Here is a 16,684-nt window from a genome sequence, read left to right as displayed (position 1 = left end):
GCCTTGGAAAACTACTAAAATTTTTGAAAATCACTAACAGAAGTTCCCTTGTCTCAGGAAACTTCTTAAAGTCCTGATTTTTAGATCCAATTTATGTATACTTATCTGAAGAGGGGTGGTTAATGCCTAAATGTCTTGCTTATAAACATCTAAATTGCCTAATAAAAATAATGACAGTAACACTAAAATAACCTTAGACACTAGAAAGAAAAAATCCCTATGACTAAAAATTGAAAATTTTACTCTAAAAGTTCATCAATTTGCCATATTTAATTACTGAACTCTAATCAATTAACTTTGATATGAACTGCAACTTTCACACATTTTCCCTTTGTGTCCTCTTACTGCCCCTGTTAAAATTATTTCTTAAAAAGTTGTCTACATATATCTATTTTAAAAGAACTACTTAATAGTTATGTGGTAGTTGGCTATACATTTCTGTTATGGAGTCCTCAAAAATAATTTAAAACACAGTGTACAAAATCACACTAAATTGAAAATAGCATATAGAGTAAGTTTTCAAAAGCACCATGCTGGATTTTAGAAGTAATAATTCTACTTAAAACAACCAGATGTGGAGGGATAAATCTCTAAACAGTATTATCTGAATATACCTCTAAACGTGGATGGAATTCAAGACAGCTTTTAAATTTTGCTTCAAATAATAATTATACCTTACTTATAGGAACAGAAAAATTACATATGATTAGTTTTAACAAAGGTCTACTTTTTCCTAAATTTTGCAACATCTAAATCTATATTAATTGACTAATTTCAAAAACAGTTACTTTATAATTTCAGTGTAAATTCTGCACACACACAGATTTTTTTAACATGCATAAATAAAAGGTAGGTAGGCCTTACTGAAGACATTAAATAACAGTAATTTATTTTATATTTATTAGTTATTGGTATTAATATACATATCTGTATACCCACCTATATATACTAAGCTATTTAAATTGCTACCAGACCCATTTTATCTGTTATAAATAGGTGTTATTTTTAATGCGTATAAAACCTGAAAACATCTTGATAAATTGACTGAGGTCCTGTAGTGTAAACCTTGTGCTCTGTCACCCTAATTTATGCATCCAAAAAACAAAGAGTTTCAATTCATTAATGCCCTCAATTTAAGATTACTTGTCAATTAAATAAGCAAAACTTCTCACAGAAGACAGTGTAGAAAGCCTACACAAAATAAAAAGTATTCAACACAGGCCAAAAGATGAGTACTTAATATTATACTTTCACTTTTGGCTTAAAAAAAATATCAATAAGTCATCTGACTCTCACTGCCTCTCACAGTAGTAATAAACTGTTAGAAATATTAAGTCTAACTATAAGCACACTTTTTCTTATCCTAATGACCATTAAAGATACTTTAAGAAAAAAGTTCTGTTGCTTAACTCCCAAGATAGAATTCTATCAAATTTACCCTCCATATACTACCAGAGTATATACAAAAATATAAAACAAGCATTTAAGCATTTTTCCCAAACTATACTTCTCAAAGACAACTGAGAAGAAAAAAAAAATATCTCAGAGTATTAAAATTAAAGTGCTAGCCCTCATCTCAGAATCCATTTAGAAGCTAGTGACACCTGAAATTTTTTCAAAAAATTCAAGCAGAGAAATACACACACCAAGTAGTTTTCAACAAGTTTCTCAAATATCCATTCCCCACACAGGCAAGCAAAAGTCTTTGTAAGTCAAGGAAATTAGTTCTTTCCTTTAATAACTCAAAAAAGTAAATGTCTCTGCTTGTCCTCTACCCCTAGATTGTTCTAAGAAATTTACTTATTCTCCTTGAGGGTTTTGTATGCCTAAAATTCTAGAGAAGGGGGAAGGATGAAAATTAGAAGCTATCAGTTGGTTTTTATGAAAGATGAAGATTTGGGAGAAAAATTCAAAAAATGTTGCCATGAGGTCAGAAAATGTTCCTAAGATTCTATTAGTGTTTCAGTGTTTCCAGAACAAAATGTACTGTGCAGTCTATAAACACCAATTAAGACTCACACTGAGCTTCAAAACACTGTATCCTAGTTTACTATGAAAACTTATTTCATTCTAAGATTGAGCTCTGCTAATCATCTCCCAATATAATCTGCAAAGCAATGTTATGAACCCTTAATGGAATACCATTTACAAAGAACTGGAAAACCAGCTCACAAGTTATAAGTGAAAGAGATTTAACAAAACAAAAACAAAAACAAAAACAAAAAAAGGGACAAAATAAAGAAAAAGAAATGAAATTAAAGTAAAACAATAAAAAACAGAGACAGGGCGTCCATCTTCTGCGGTTCAGACTCCGATCTCATTTCCCCAATGAAGGTTTCACTTGACGGCAGGTTTAGTGGCATGGCAAACAATGCCTAACTCAGGCAAGTGTAACAGGTCTGCCTTGGCCAGTCTAGTCATCTAATAATGCACAAATATCACATAGAGAAAACATACAAAACCAAATTAATAGTCAAAATCCATCTACCAGAAAATGTGGACATAAAGTTACGACTGATGATTAGGCTTGACACCCTTGTTATGTTTGACCTTATCTTTTTCTAAGTGTTAACATTTACAAAAAAGAAATCCGAGATGCACGCAACAACAAAAAGAGGTCATATCTGGACAAGTATAATGAGAGCATATTTTATTTTGAAATGGCATGTTTTATTAACAATAGCTAATACTCAATATGTATAAAACTTTTACACATCAAACATCACTTTATACAGCTTTGGGTCTTGTTACAAAACTGCATTACAGAAAAACAGCAAATTGAAAGAAAATGAAAAAACTTAAAACTGTTTCTATGGTTTTCTCATTTCTTTCATAATGCTGTTTCTATAATATCAAAGAAAGAATGCATCAGTGAAGTAAATAGAAGAATGCTTACAGCACCCCATCTCCTCTAACAAAACTTACTCCACTGGAACTCTTTCCTTTGGTTTTTTTCAAACTCACTTTGCTATCTTGTTCAGTATAATAACACATTATTACCTTGCTTGCAGTGCATAATCATATCTTCAACAGCTCACTATAAAATTCCTCAGATTCTATAAGGTTATTCAGTGGTATTTAGTTAAATTAAAGAAAATTATGTATCTCAATGTTTCTCCAATACCAATTATTTTATCAGTGTTCTAAAATACTTACAACTAAACTAAAATTAAATATGTGCTTAAACTTTCATGTTCAAAACTAGAGAACCTCTTAAAATGTCAATATTAAAAATATTCAAGAGCTATGATAATAAATGTGTATTTACTAAGCTCTATTGAATAAAACAGACAAAAAAGAGAACCTCTACATGCCCATAACACTTAATGACAAATCATGGCTTGGGCTTCTCAAACCTATGAAAAATTCTATGGAAATGTAGCCAGGTTCCAACAAAGCAACACTGATAAAAATTCTTCCTTCCAATTTAGTAATGAGCTTATACGGCATAGTTTTGTGACAGGATTAATATTCCCATTTAATAAACCTTCTGATTTCTTTTTTCCCATGTAGTTCACTTGGTGTGAAACTGCTATGAACTTGGTATGCAGAACTAAACCATTTACCAGCTCTTTTCTCACCTTGCTCTCCAATTCTGGGCTGACTGTCCCCTTACGGAACAATAGGTAAGGACAGATTCAGCGAATAGTTAACTTTAATCCATTTTTATTCTACCTACTCCATTCTAACACCCAGGCATGGGAAAAACACTTCCAAATTCATCTGGGGAAAAAAAAAAAATCTAGAATATCCTATTCTGGGACTTCAAAACCAAACAAATGGTTTCTACTGTATCTACTGTTCTACTGTAATGTTTCTGACATCCCAGAATAGGCATTCTGAAATAAGCATCAAATTTTGAAAGTGTAGCACTGTGTACCATATATCAAGTTATTTTAATATTAGCCTGGTTTCTAACAGAGGCTTTAAAACATTATATACTAAAGTTCCTTAAATTGTTTCAGTTGTATTTTTTATGTTGTAAAACAGTTACCACTATCCACCAGGGAAAACATATTTTAAGGACATTTAAATTATAATAACCTGTTCTAAAATCTATGTACACATACCAGTGTATTCTAAATAAAAGTTAACTACACACCAGAACTGTCAAATTCAGCACAGCCTATTATATGTGAATGGCTCTGTAAATAAAAATAACTAAAAATTAAGTATTAGTAATAATTAGTTCTTAAAGCAGGTTAAGCCTTGAATTTATTTAATAGACTATAAGGCTTTTGGCCTTGTTCCCATCTTCAACAATATTTCCTTAACGGAAGCTTCAGAAAATTACTTTCCATGATTTTTCTTCAATTACCCATCCCACCCCCAAAGAAAAGCAAGCCATTGAAAGAAAAAAATAAATTCCAGTTGCATAGCAATCACAATAAATATGCAATAATGGTCTAAATGAGAAGGTGAATTACCTTAAGAGGATACTTTAGAGATTAAATTATGAGTATTTTTCTTATATACATAATACCACTTAACCCCAATTTGGCAAAATGCAGTTTTTATTTATGTGATATCATTAATACTGTATATAGAGAGACAAATGCTCACTTATTTATACATTTAAAATAATTTCCCCTACCAATTTAATATTTTCATTTCAGAAAGCTTTCTTTACAACTCGCAAATTGACTACAGAAAGCCAAAGCAAATCAGAATTCATGATTTTTTAAAACGTTTGGCTATTAAATCTCAAGCCTACATAAGTAATAAGTTAACAATTATAATATATTTTATTATTAGGTAAAAATCCTTTCCTTCTCCAAATTTCATTCTTACACACACACACACACCCCCCCACACACACACAACAATGTACTATCTACCTACCAATTTCTAGGATAACCAAAGGTAGTAACACACAGGACAGAGATTAAAATAGAAAAAAACACATGAGATACCAACCTTCTGCACAGGGTACAACTATCAGAGCTCTGTCAATAAAAACCGTGTTAGTTAGATGCTGGGCCACGCCAACACTTGATGGGTCACGAAACTTAACATAACATACTTTGGAAGAAAAAGCAAGAGGAGCGTTGCTGCAAGATAAAAAGAAAAACAATTGGACTAATAAACATTTGGTTGGTTTTGTCATTTTCATCTGAAATTTCTCTTATATTTTCATATAATCTTACATAATCAAGAATTTTTATTGCTAAAGATCATTAAAACACATAAAGTTTTATATTTTCAAGTTTTTATTTAAATTCCAATGAGTTAATATAGTTACCATCAGTTTATTCCCTATAGTTAAGAGTCTGTTTCTTGGTTTGCCTTCCTCTTTCTCTCTACCTTTCTTTGCTCATTTGTTCTGTTTCTTAAATTCCAGTGATGTCATACGATATTTGTCTTTCTCTGACTTACTTTGCATAGTATGATACTCTCTAACTCCATGCCATCAATAATGGTAAGATTTCATTTTTTTTTAATAACTGAGTAATATTCCATTGTATATATACCCATCTTCTTCATCCATTCACTAGTCAATGGACATCTGGGCTGTTTCCATATTTTGGCTATAAGCTTCGGGGCGCCTGTATCCATTTGAATTAGTATTTTTGTATTCTTTGGGTAAATACCTACTAGTGCAATTGCTGGGTAGAAGGACAGTCTTTTTTTTTTTTTTAATTTAAGATTTTTATTTATTTGACAGACAGAGATCACGAGTAGGCAGAGAGACAGGCAGAGAGAGAAAGGGGGGTGGTAAGCAGACTCCCCGCTGAGCAGACAGCCCAATGCCAGGCTCGATCCCAGAACCCTAAGATCATGACTCCAGCTGAAGGCAGAGGCTTTAACCCACTGAGCCACCCAGGTGCCCCTGGACAGTTCTATTTTTAATCTCTTGAGAAACTTGAGAAACCTCCATACAATTTTCCAGAATGGCTGTACCAAGCAAAACTTAAGTCTTTTCATGGTGATTTGTCTGCAAAAGTTGACAGCATCTAGGAAGGCCTATCGTCTTATGTGTAAAAACACCAAAATGTGAAAACAGCAGATTTAACCCAAAAATGTTCAACCAGTCTATCATCAATAGGCAAAATCACTTTATAAAAGTCCCAATCCTCACAATTCCAAATTCTGTAACCACTTTCAACCCTTCGTAATGCAACTCCCCAGGTTTTAGATCACTAAAAACTTCACCAGAGTCCTGCAAATAGGTAACACAGAATTAAAATTAAGGTCTTTCACATGTAGTAGAAACTGCTTTACGCTAGGCAGCATTGTGATTTTCCAAAGATTTTACAAACAAAATATTATGTATTTCATATGCAAAAGAACATACTCTTCTAAATCGTAGGAGATTCAATTTAACCTAAGTAGCCCTACAGTAAAAAGAACAAACAAAAACAAAACAAAACAAAACAAAAAAAACACACAGCAGACAAAAGCAGTTTATAATAGAAGTCCATCCTGTTAGTCTGCAGGATATACTATATTCACCAATGATCATTTTATCAATCTGTCCAAGATTATTTTCAATTAAAGTCTAAAATTGTCTTTAGCAAGGAAAAAACCTCCCATTCAAACTAAATAAAGACCTAATAAAGAACATATACAACTCCTTTAAAGCATTAATATTTTTTCACACTAAAAAAAAAAAAATTTTGTTCACACTAAGAAAGAAGTGAGATCATCTGAAAAATATCATCTTTGCCTCATGCAGTAACAATAATCTAGTTTACAAAACAGATCAAGAAAAAAGTTGACCATAATCCTAGCCCTAGTAAATGGCAAAGGTGGGACTTAAAGTTTAATTATCTAAATCTAATAATCTCATGCAATCTTCATCATTCAACTAATCAAGAATTTTATAAGCATTTTAGGGGCACCTGGGTGGCTCAGTAGGTTAAAGTCTCTGCCTTCGGCTCAGGTCATGATCTTAGGGTCCTGGGATCGGCCCCACGCACTGGACTCTGCTCAGCAGGGAGCCTGCTTTCCCCCCCACTCTCTCTGCCTGCCTCTATGCCTACTTGGGATCTCTCTCTCTGTCAAATAATTAAAATCTTTAAAAAAAAAAAAAAATTTCGTAAGCATAGGGGTGCCTGGGTGGCTTAGTCGGTTAAGTGTCTGACTCTTGATTTGTCTTGATTTGGTCATCATTTCAGGGTTGTGAAATGGAGCCCCAGGTCAGGCTCGGCACTAGCTTTGAAGCCTGCTTAAGATCTTCTCCCTCCCTCTCTATTAAAAAGAAAAAAAAAATTTTTTTTAAGCATTTTAATGTACTACTTAATTGGCAATTCCAAATATGAGCCATTTTAAAAATAAAAAATCTTTCACATAAGGCAACAAATCCACCTTGATAATGGTTAAACATACAGGTTTATGCCATTACCCAAATACTGTGATAATAAAACATATTAGCACTTAGAACTTGAAACTATTTACGTTATTATTAACATAACTAGTCAGGCTAATAAAAGATGACAAAATGAAACTACCTCTTTCTCACCCAACACAACTCAATTCATTTCTGCCTAAGGCTATCCAATTCAGGCTTCAAGAGGCCCACTCCAATGATGCCTACTCCACACCTCCCCACACACACAAAAAGTGAGTCAAGCACTTTATGAATTTGTCACTGGGTAGAAACAGTCGTATCCACACTTATTAACTCACCTTTACATTACCAAATCTCCAATTTAGGCCTCTCTTGAGCTTTAGACTCCCAGATCCAAGTGTCTGCTGGAATATTACACCTTGATGGTCACAGGCCCCACCCCCAAAAAGTTACTAAATCTAAAATTCATCATTCTTCTTCCTCACTAAACCTGGTCTTTGTCTTAGACTTTACCTCTCAGTTAAAAATGCCACCGCATTACTCAAGTCACAAATCTAGGAGTAATTAAGCGTAACCATCATTACTACCACTCACTACAGACTTCCAAATCTCTTCTGGCTACATGGTAAAATTCCATTTCGTTGTTCCTTGAAGTCAGGTGTGCCCAAGGAACTGGTTTTGGCCAATTAAATATGAGCAGAATTGACATTCAGGAGCTTTCAGGGTCACTGCTTGGTTCTCTTCCTCTGCCACAGTGACCAGCCACCATTTAAGAGATGGGTGGCCACTACATCTGCTTCATCCTAAAGTCAATGACCACAATGAGTAGAGTTCCCTACTTCACGAGCTTAGCATAAGAAATAATGTTTCTAGGGTGCCTGGGTGGCTCAGTGGGTTAAGCCGCTGCCTTCGGCTCAGGTCATGATCTCAGGGTCCTGGGATCAAGGCCCGCATCGGGCTCTCTGCTCAGCAGGGAGCCTGCTTCCTCCTCCCTCTCTCTGCCTGCCTCTCTGCCTGCTTGTGATCTCTCTCTGTCAAAATAAATAAATAAATAAATATTTAAAAAAAAAAAAAAAAAGAAATAATGTTTCTACAAAACTACTAAGATGCAAGGGTATTTTGATCTTTGACCCTTCCCTTTTCATTCAATTGGTCATTAAATCCTGTGAAGACTGCATCCCAAATATTTGTCACATTAATTATTTTATCACCTCACTATAAGAACCTTAATTCAGACCCTCATTATTTCTCACCCAGATTATTACAATGGCTCCTAACCAATCACAGTGACTCCAAATCCAAACTCCTTAATAATGGTCTTTCAAAAAAGTTGCCAGAGTGATCCTTCAAAACTATAAATTATGTCATGTCACTCCACTGCTTAAATTTCCTTAAAGACACCCCTTCTGTTCTTGTTTTACCATCTAAATGCTCTCCAAAATCCAGGCATTAGAAATTCTTGTGGTTTCTACAACATAATCTGAGTATCTGGGCCATCTTTGTACATGTTGTTCCATTTGCCTAGAATATCCTACCTCCCTTTTTGAGTGTTAATTCCACTTTTCTCCAAGACTCAAGTTTCCAAGTCTTCTGGAAAGCTACTTTAAAGTCTCAAAGTGAGTAAGCACCTCTCCTCTATGTGCTACATTCTATACACTTTTAGCACAGCCTTACCAGTTTTCTTAGGTGAAACTCTCAACAGATTTTAGAAGCTTCTAGCACAACTGATTTGGCACATGACACAAGGGTCCATTTTACTGACTAACCAACAACCTATAATTTGGGTGGCTTGATCGAATCAACTTAAAACAAGATTCTCTCTCGGGCTGAAAAGTCACTTAGACTCAAGGCTTGGGCCAGATGCCAAAATAGTACAATAAGTCTGCAAAGAATATAGAGCAGATACACGGAAACAAACTAGCAGACAATAAAGCCTCTGAGAAGAAGCAGACAGTTGCCTTGGATGGTGATTATCTTCCTGGTTCCCAGTCCCAACTCCCATGAGGCCTACTTGTACTACAGTCTTTATTTCAATTTAGGAAAATATCCACCTTTTTAATAATTTTATCTCTTCTTGAGGTAGACTGGGTAGCGCTGTTTGCCTTTTGAAACCAGCCCCCTTCCCCCCCCCCCCAAAAAAAAAACCTATAATTACAATCAGCTACTAAAGCCCTAGCAAGGGGTGCCTGGGTGGTTTAGTGGGTTAACGCCTCTGCCTTGGCCTTTGGCTCAGGTCATGATCCCAGGGTCCTGGGATAGAGGCCCCACATCAGGCTCTGCTCAGGGAGAGAGCTCAGCAGGGAGCCTGCTTCCCTTCCTCTCTCTCTGCCTGTCAAATAAATAAATAAAATCTTAAAAAAAAAAAAAAAAAAGCCCTCGCAAATACAAATACTCTCTTTAAGCACTGAAATCTACAAGAGCCTAAACAAACCACCATTGAAACTACGTTCCCTAAATAGATCCTTCTGTGTAAGAATGGAAACCTAAGTAATCACTGTGGAAAATTAAAAACACTTTTTCCAATACTCCTACTTAAAACCCACACCATTTCAAATTTAAAAACAATCAGAGGAAAAGGAAATGTGAGACTGGATGGTAAAGCAACTTCATGTTATAATAGACTATCAAGATTTGAGAAGCCCAGGACTGGCTGACAAGACTGATCGGTGCAGACCAAACATCACAACAGGAATATGGACACTAGACAGAGCTACACCACTGTTTTGACAAATTTTCTTTATCTTCATCTCCAATTACCTTTCTTAAAATACAGAATAGAGATCAACTTACATTTAACACTTTTATTTTGAACATTACATCTAAAATACAACACAGTGTCAAGCCTAAATACAGAAGATGAAGTTCTCAACGAATGTATTTTTTTAAAGAATTTATTTATTTATTTGACAGACAGAGGTCACAAGTGGGAGGGGGGAGACTCCATGCTGAGCAGAGAGCCGGATGGGAGGCAGATCCCAGGACTCCCAGATCATGACCTGAGCTGAGGCAGAGGCTTAATCCACAGAGCAGCCCACGCGCCCCAACAAATGTATTTTTATTTATAAATCACTGTTCCCAAATTTTCTATTTACAGCTTTTGTTCTAATACATCTAACTTTTAAATAGATTTACTTTTTTAAATTAAATAAAATTATCAATTTTAAGTGCAATTTTGACCTAGAGTCTTCATTTTTAAAAGAGTGTTACATATTCCAAATGCTTCTAAGGAAAGTAGCAGTAGCCAAATATAGCAAATTTTACCTCTACCTCATTAGTTGAATCAAATTTTGTTTCTTTTTTCTTTTTAATTTTATTTATTTATCAGAGAGAGAGAGGGAGAGAGCGAGCACAGGCAGGCAGAGAGGCAGAGAGGCAGAGGGAGAAGCAGGCTCCCTGCTGAGCAAGGAGCCCGATGCGGGACTCGATCCCAGGACGCCAGGATCATGACCAGAGCCAGAGGCAGCTGCTTAACCAACTGAGCCACCCAGGGGTCCCTTGTTTCTTTTTTCAAATATAAAACGGTCTACAACCGTTTTTCAAAAAGATCAGAATTTCTGACTAGGAGTTTACCGCAGAAATTACAGAACCAACTTTTTGAGCATCAGTTAAATTTCCTAGGCCCTAACTGGTTATTTTGTTTTTCATTAAACACAGTGATAGCACAGTACTATCTTTTAAAAAAAAAAGTCAAGCGGTACTAATATATCCAGTTTTTTATTGTAGGATCTATCAAAAAAGATATAATCCAAAGCATGGACAAAGTACATAGACTCACATATAAAAATATTAACTGACACACAATTTATAACAGGGTTTCTCAGAAGAATTCTAGTGTACTTTGGATGGTAATTTTGCCTTATGTTAAGATTTTCTTATGAATTACTGATCCTTGCCCACCAAATGCCAGAAGGTGCTCCCATCAGTGCAGAAAATCAGAAAGACACATTTTCAAATGTTTCCAGCTAAAACCAACTGACTTAAAACACCAAAAGAACTAATAGAGGCAATGACAGAATTTGAAAAACACACTTATGACATAATTACAGCCTTTAAAATGTTATTACTATAAGACACAGCAATATGAAAAAATAATTATATGCTGAATGAAAAAAGTTCACCATAAGTGTATAAATCCTTTGATTATGCTACATTAAAATAAGCACATATAAAAAGGACTGCAGGAAATCTATGGAAATGGAGAGAGAATTGTTAAGTGGTGTTTCTTTTTCTCTATTTCTCGTAAAATGATTATACTGGTCCTATTAATTTTTTTAACTAAGTAAATAAGTAGTTGAAAGATTCTTCCTTATTAATCCTTTGAAGACCAGAGAAATGAAAACCAGCAAGCAAAAAAAAATCCAGGTGTTAATGTGAGAAATGGTGTTAGAAATCAGGATAGGATTACCCTTTGGGGTTTAGTCACTTGAAAAGGGACACTGGGACAACGCTAGGACACACACAAACCTGATGTTGGTGCTAATTACACAGGTGTGTTCACTTTGTGGAAATTCATCAAGACTTTTCTGTCTGTAGAGTACACCTAAAAAAAGAAATGACTAAAAAACTACAAAAAAGTTTCTTACTGCTATAAAAAGGTTCTCACGTATGGTATTCATTTGTCGTGCCACAAGTGAAAGCAAAAATTCTGGGTATTTATCATCCCAATAGCACAAAATAAGAAGAATTTTTAACATGTATAATGGATGTTCACACTAATTACCAATATTTAAAAACGAAGAAACTGAATCACACCCTCATTCCAAAAGAGTTAAATTTAAAATCTGAATTTTCATATTAGCAAAGGAATTCTTAAAATCTTAAAGAGAAACTGTTTTCACATTCTTTTAAAGAACTCTATTTCCAAATTCAAAACAAATGAAATTCTACTCAGCTTCCAAACATTAATCATAAAGTACTGGGGCACCTGGGTGGCTCAGTGGGTGAAGCCTCTGCCTTCGGCTCAGGTCATGATCTCAGGGTCCTGAGATGGAGCCCCACATCAGGCTCTCTGCTCAGCATTGAACCTGCTTCCCCCCCGTCTCTCTGCCTGCCTCTCTGCCTGTTATCTCTGTCAAATAAATAAAATCTTTTTTAAAATTAAAAAAAAATCATAAAGTACTGTTTTCAAGACACTGCAAAGTTATCTGTCCTCAATACAACTACTACTATTGTACTGTTATCCATTTCAGCTCAAATTTGTAAATACATCTTTAACATAAAAACCAGGTTACAGGGGCGCCTGGGTGGCTCAGTGGGTTGAAGCCTCTGCCTTCGGCTCAGGTCATGATCTCAGGGTCCTGGGATCGAGCCCCGCATGGGGTTGTCTGCTCAGCGGGGAGCCTGCTTCCTCCTCTCTCTCTCTGCCTGCCTCTCTGCCTACTTGTGATCTCTCTCTGTCAAATAAATAAATCTTTAAAACAAACAAACAAAAAAACAGGTTACAACAACTTCATTATAGAGAAGAAAACACACTGTTAGTAAAGCATGTCATATTTTTGAAAAACAGTAATAAGGGACTACATTTAAGGAAAAACTGATTAAGAATTTTGCAGGACCCCCCAAAAAAAAAAAAAAAGAATTTTGCAGGACCCATATGTGCTATGTTTATGTTACAATTTTGCAAAACTTATTATAGTTTGTGACACACTAACTCCACCATGTTTAAGTAAATAGCTTTTTATTCTCTTTGACTTATAAACTCTAAGTAATATCTGATTTCAAAAAAAACAGCCCATTACAAAGTGTCAGATAATGACAGTCAGTATATTGCCACCCATACCCTGGTTTTAACTATGAAAGTGATATTATGTTGGCATTGAATAATATTATGTAATATATTTCTACCTATGAGACACATTATTACCACAACCTTGAAAACAAGGTTAGTTTACAAAGATTCATATACAAAATATTTTGCTGTTTGATTCCAATTCTTAAGAGTACAGCATTCTTCCAAACACTTCTCAATATTAAAAAAAGTTCTGAATGCTGAAATGAAGAGACAGCAGAAAGCATTTGCAAAAGATATTCAAACTATAAATGCCATTGCTGATCAATACGTATATGCACGTACTTAAAAAGTATTCTTGACAAAAAAGTATTATCTGAATCTAATCATGTAGAAACAATCTATATAAACCCAGATTAAGAATCATTTTACAAAACAAACTATGAGACAAATTGTCAATGTCATGAAAGATTTTTTAAAAAGGTGACAGGGGGCTGTTCTGGATTAAAGGAGATTAACAACCAAATAAAATATGTGGTTTCTGATTATATTTTGGATGAAAAAAAGAAAAAGAAAAAACACATGATTATAATAATTGGGAAAATTTAAACATGAACTACTTGTTATACATTATCAATGTTAAATTTCTTAAACATGTTAACAGTATTATGGTAATGTAGAACAATGTACCTGTTCTGAAGAGATACATACTTAACAGTCCTGGTGTCTGCAACTACTTTGAAAAGGATGGGAAGAAAGAGGGAGTTTAAGTGTAGAGGGTATAGATAGCTAGGGAGACAGAGCTCAACTGGCAAGAAAGGAATATAGGTGAAGGAAACGTGGGTGGTATTCTTTTCAACTATTCTGTATACATTACATATTTCAAAACAAAAAGGAGAGGGAAAAAACTTCAAAAAAATTTAAAAATCCAAATACCAAACTTTACCAGTATCTATGCTGTGGCAATGCGATATACTTACAGACAGAAACCGAAAGAAAAAGCGGTCTACATGCATCATTATGAAATAAACGAAAAAGTCAAATACATTGGGGGGGGTTGAAATCCTGGGCAACTGCTAGCCCTCCCTTCAAAGAATTTTGACACAACGAAAAAAGGCTGAGAATTTTAAGATTCTAAACTCTACTTTAACAAAAAACAAAACAACAACAACCAAAAAAGTGCGTGTAATAATGTGAACAACCCAAACCCCCTTACAAATTTTGAGCAGAATTAGTACCATACAAGGGAAATCTTACTTCAAAATGCAGTACTTGAGAAGTGGCCGAGAGCTACATGTAGACTTTTAAATAGAGACAGACTTTCAAAGCTTCCAGCAGGGATAATCCTGCACCGACTAATTCTTTTTATGAAAGGCTTAGGACAGTGTGACCTTCAAAGCGGAAATTTTAATCCGCGGCCAAAAGGGCGAATAGACATGATCTTTAACAACATGGATGGGCTCGGTCAGATTAACCAAGAAGATGCTAAATTTGTGAACACCGCCCTGGGGAACAAATACAGCCTCAATTCCAACCGGCCATGAGCCGCAGGCTTTCTAATCAGTAACAACGGCCTGACACCAAGGCCCTAACAAGTGGACAGTTTCCCCGCCGCGGTCTCTGCGATTTTCACATTGCAAAAACGCTTAACAGGCGTTAGCCATGAGGACTATTCCGGGCCCACCTGCGGCCATCTTAAGTTCGGGAAGAAAAAGGAAACGGGGGAGGCACTGAATACGAGGAGCCGACCGAGACCACAAATCGAGGACGCACGAAAAAAAAACTTCTCTAAATTGTCTCTAAAGGCTCGGTGCAGAAGTTAAACCCCAGTCTAACTAACAAGGAGACAGGACCTCGGCTCCCACCCCCCCGCCCCCCCCCCCCCGAGCCCGGTGCCCTAATCAAACATGGGCACCTAGGTAAGCCCGGGCAGTCACGTGACGGGCACCGCGCGCCCCCGCCCGCGCTCTCCCCAACGCCTCAGTGCCCGAGGTCTCTATGGCGCCCGCGCCCCTCCCCCAGCCGAGCTCGAGCACTTACTCTGGGGGGTAAAGCCGCAGCTCTTCGATTTCTCCTAGGAAGGAAAAAAGCGTCCGCATCTGCTCGCTGGTCACCGCCGACGACAGATTGGTCACCTGAATCACCGCCGTAGGGGTAAGGCCGAAGCCTAAAGCCAAACCGAAGCCGCCGCCGCTGTTCATCCCGACCCGCTGCTGCTGTCCTCCGCTCTCCAACGTCTACGACGCGTCAGCGACGGAACCGGGAAAGCGAAGAACGCGCGGCCGCGAGCGCGCTCCCGCTGGCGAATTCGCGGCGGCGGGCAGGTCTAGCCGCCCATTCCACAACTCCCCTGCTCCCAGGGCTGCGCGCGCCGGCCGGAAGCGTCGCTCCGGCAACCCGGCGGGTTAGTGGAGGCTGTAGCCTGGGGCTCCCGAGTCTTCCAGCCGTCTGTAGCTCCTGTTAGTCTTCTCGCTAGGATATTTATCGATTTTCTTCCCCTGCTTCGAATAAATCAAATTTCAGTACTCCTAAAAATGTAGGAGACTCGGATCTTTCCGTTCTTAAATCTAGGTAGAACTGGGGAACCCAGAGGGCTGGCCTGCTGGTGCGGGGTTGGGAAGGAGGAAGGACTCTCCGGCATCACAGATGAATGCTTGACCAAACCGTAGCGCGTCGTGATCACATGCAGGCCGCTGCCCCGCCCCAACTATTGAAAACGTTGGCCGACGTCCTAATTAAAAAAGGAAAAAAAAAAAAGAAAAGAAAAAGAAAAATTTAGAAAACGTTTAAGTTCTGATTGAATTAGGAAAGGAGGCAGGTGAAAGCTATGCGGTCGTTGTTTATAACTTGTCGTTCAGTCGCTCATTTCGCAGGTACTAATATTTATTGAGCCTTACTTTGCAGACACCGTTAGACAAGGGCACGTAAAAGACGGTTACAGACGGTCCACATACAACTTGCAACTCAGGGCCGCCTGGGTGGCTCAGTGGGTTGAGCCTCCGCCTTGGGCTTAGGTCATGATCTCGGGGTCCTGAGATCAAGCCCCACCTCAGGCTCCCTGCTCAGTGGGGAGCCTACTTCCCCCTCTCTGCCTGCTTCTCTGCCTACTTGTGATCTCTGTCTGTCAAATAAATACATAAAAATCTTAAAAAAAAAAAAAAAGGCAAAAAAAAAAAAAAAAATTGCAACCCAATGACAGATAACGAAGTATGTGCTCCCGGGCAGCTGCTCCCAAAATTCATCCCCAGAACCTTGCTGAGGGTCCTGGAGGCCCTTTGGATGGGTCCGCAAGGCCAAAACAATTTTCAGTATAATGCTAATACTCTTTTGACCTTCTTCCCTTTGTTGGCATTTGCACTCGTGGTGTAAAAGCATACTAGATTAAGCTGCTGCACCTTAGGAGGAAACAAGGCAGTTGTGCCAAACTGCACTAATAGTGGTATTTTGTATTCTTCACCTCCTTGCAATCATAGCATACAAAGTTTAAGATTGTTTCAACATGCTAATCCAAGAAAGTCCTTGACAAAGGGGGCAAAAATTACTAATTTCATTAACTATTAAAAATAATTTCATTAACCCTAGCATACACATCTTTTTAATCTGTGGAGAGAAATGGTAAGTACTTTTGTTGTGTGCCCAAGTAAAATGGCTGTCTCCAGAAAAAG

General features: G+C 37.0%; 1 protein-coding gene across 2 annotated transcripts in view; it reads right to left on the bottom strand.

Annotated features, from left to right (window-relative positions):
* Nucleotides 1-15,733, bottom strand: part of SREK1 (splicing regulatory glutamic acid and lysine rich protein 1) — a 45,726-nt gene extending 29,993 nt beyond the window's left edge. The window contains exons 1-2 of one of the 2 annotated variants that reach the window (XM_059417986.1): nucleotides 15,060-15,733; nucleotides 4,918-5,051 (exon numbers count right to left, since the gene is read on the bottom strand). In XM_059417986.1, coding sequence (XP_059273969.1) covers nucleotides 4,918-5,051; nucleotides 15,060-15,220 — 295 coding nt within the window. In that variant the 5' untranslated portion in view covers nucleotides 15,221-15,733. The remainder of the gene's footprint in view (nucleotides 1-4,917; nucleotides 5,052-15,059) is intronic. The other variant, XM_059417985.1, reaches the window with a different exon arrangement.
* Between the last annotated feature and the right edge of the window lie 951 nt (nucleotides 15,734-16,684).

Source organism: Mustela nigripes, chromosome 12 (assembly GCF_022355385.1).
Source record: "Mustela nigripes isolate SB6536 chromosome 12, MUSNIG.SB6536, whole genome shotgun sequence".
NCBI classification, from domain to species: Eukaryota; Metazoa; Chordata; class Mammalia; order Carnivora; family Mustelidae; genus Mustela; species Mustela nigripes.
This window is presented reverse-complemented; position numbering and strand designations above follow the sequence as displayed.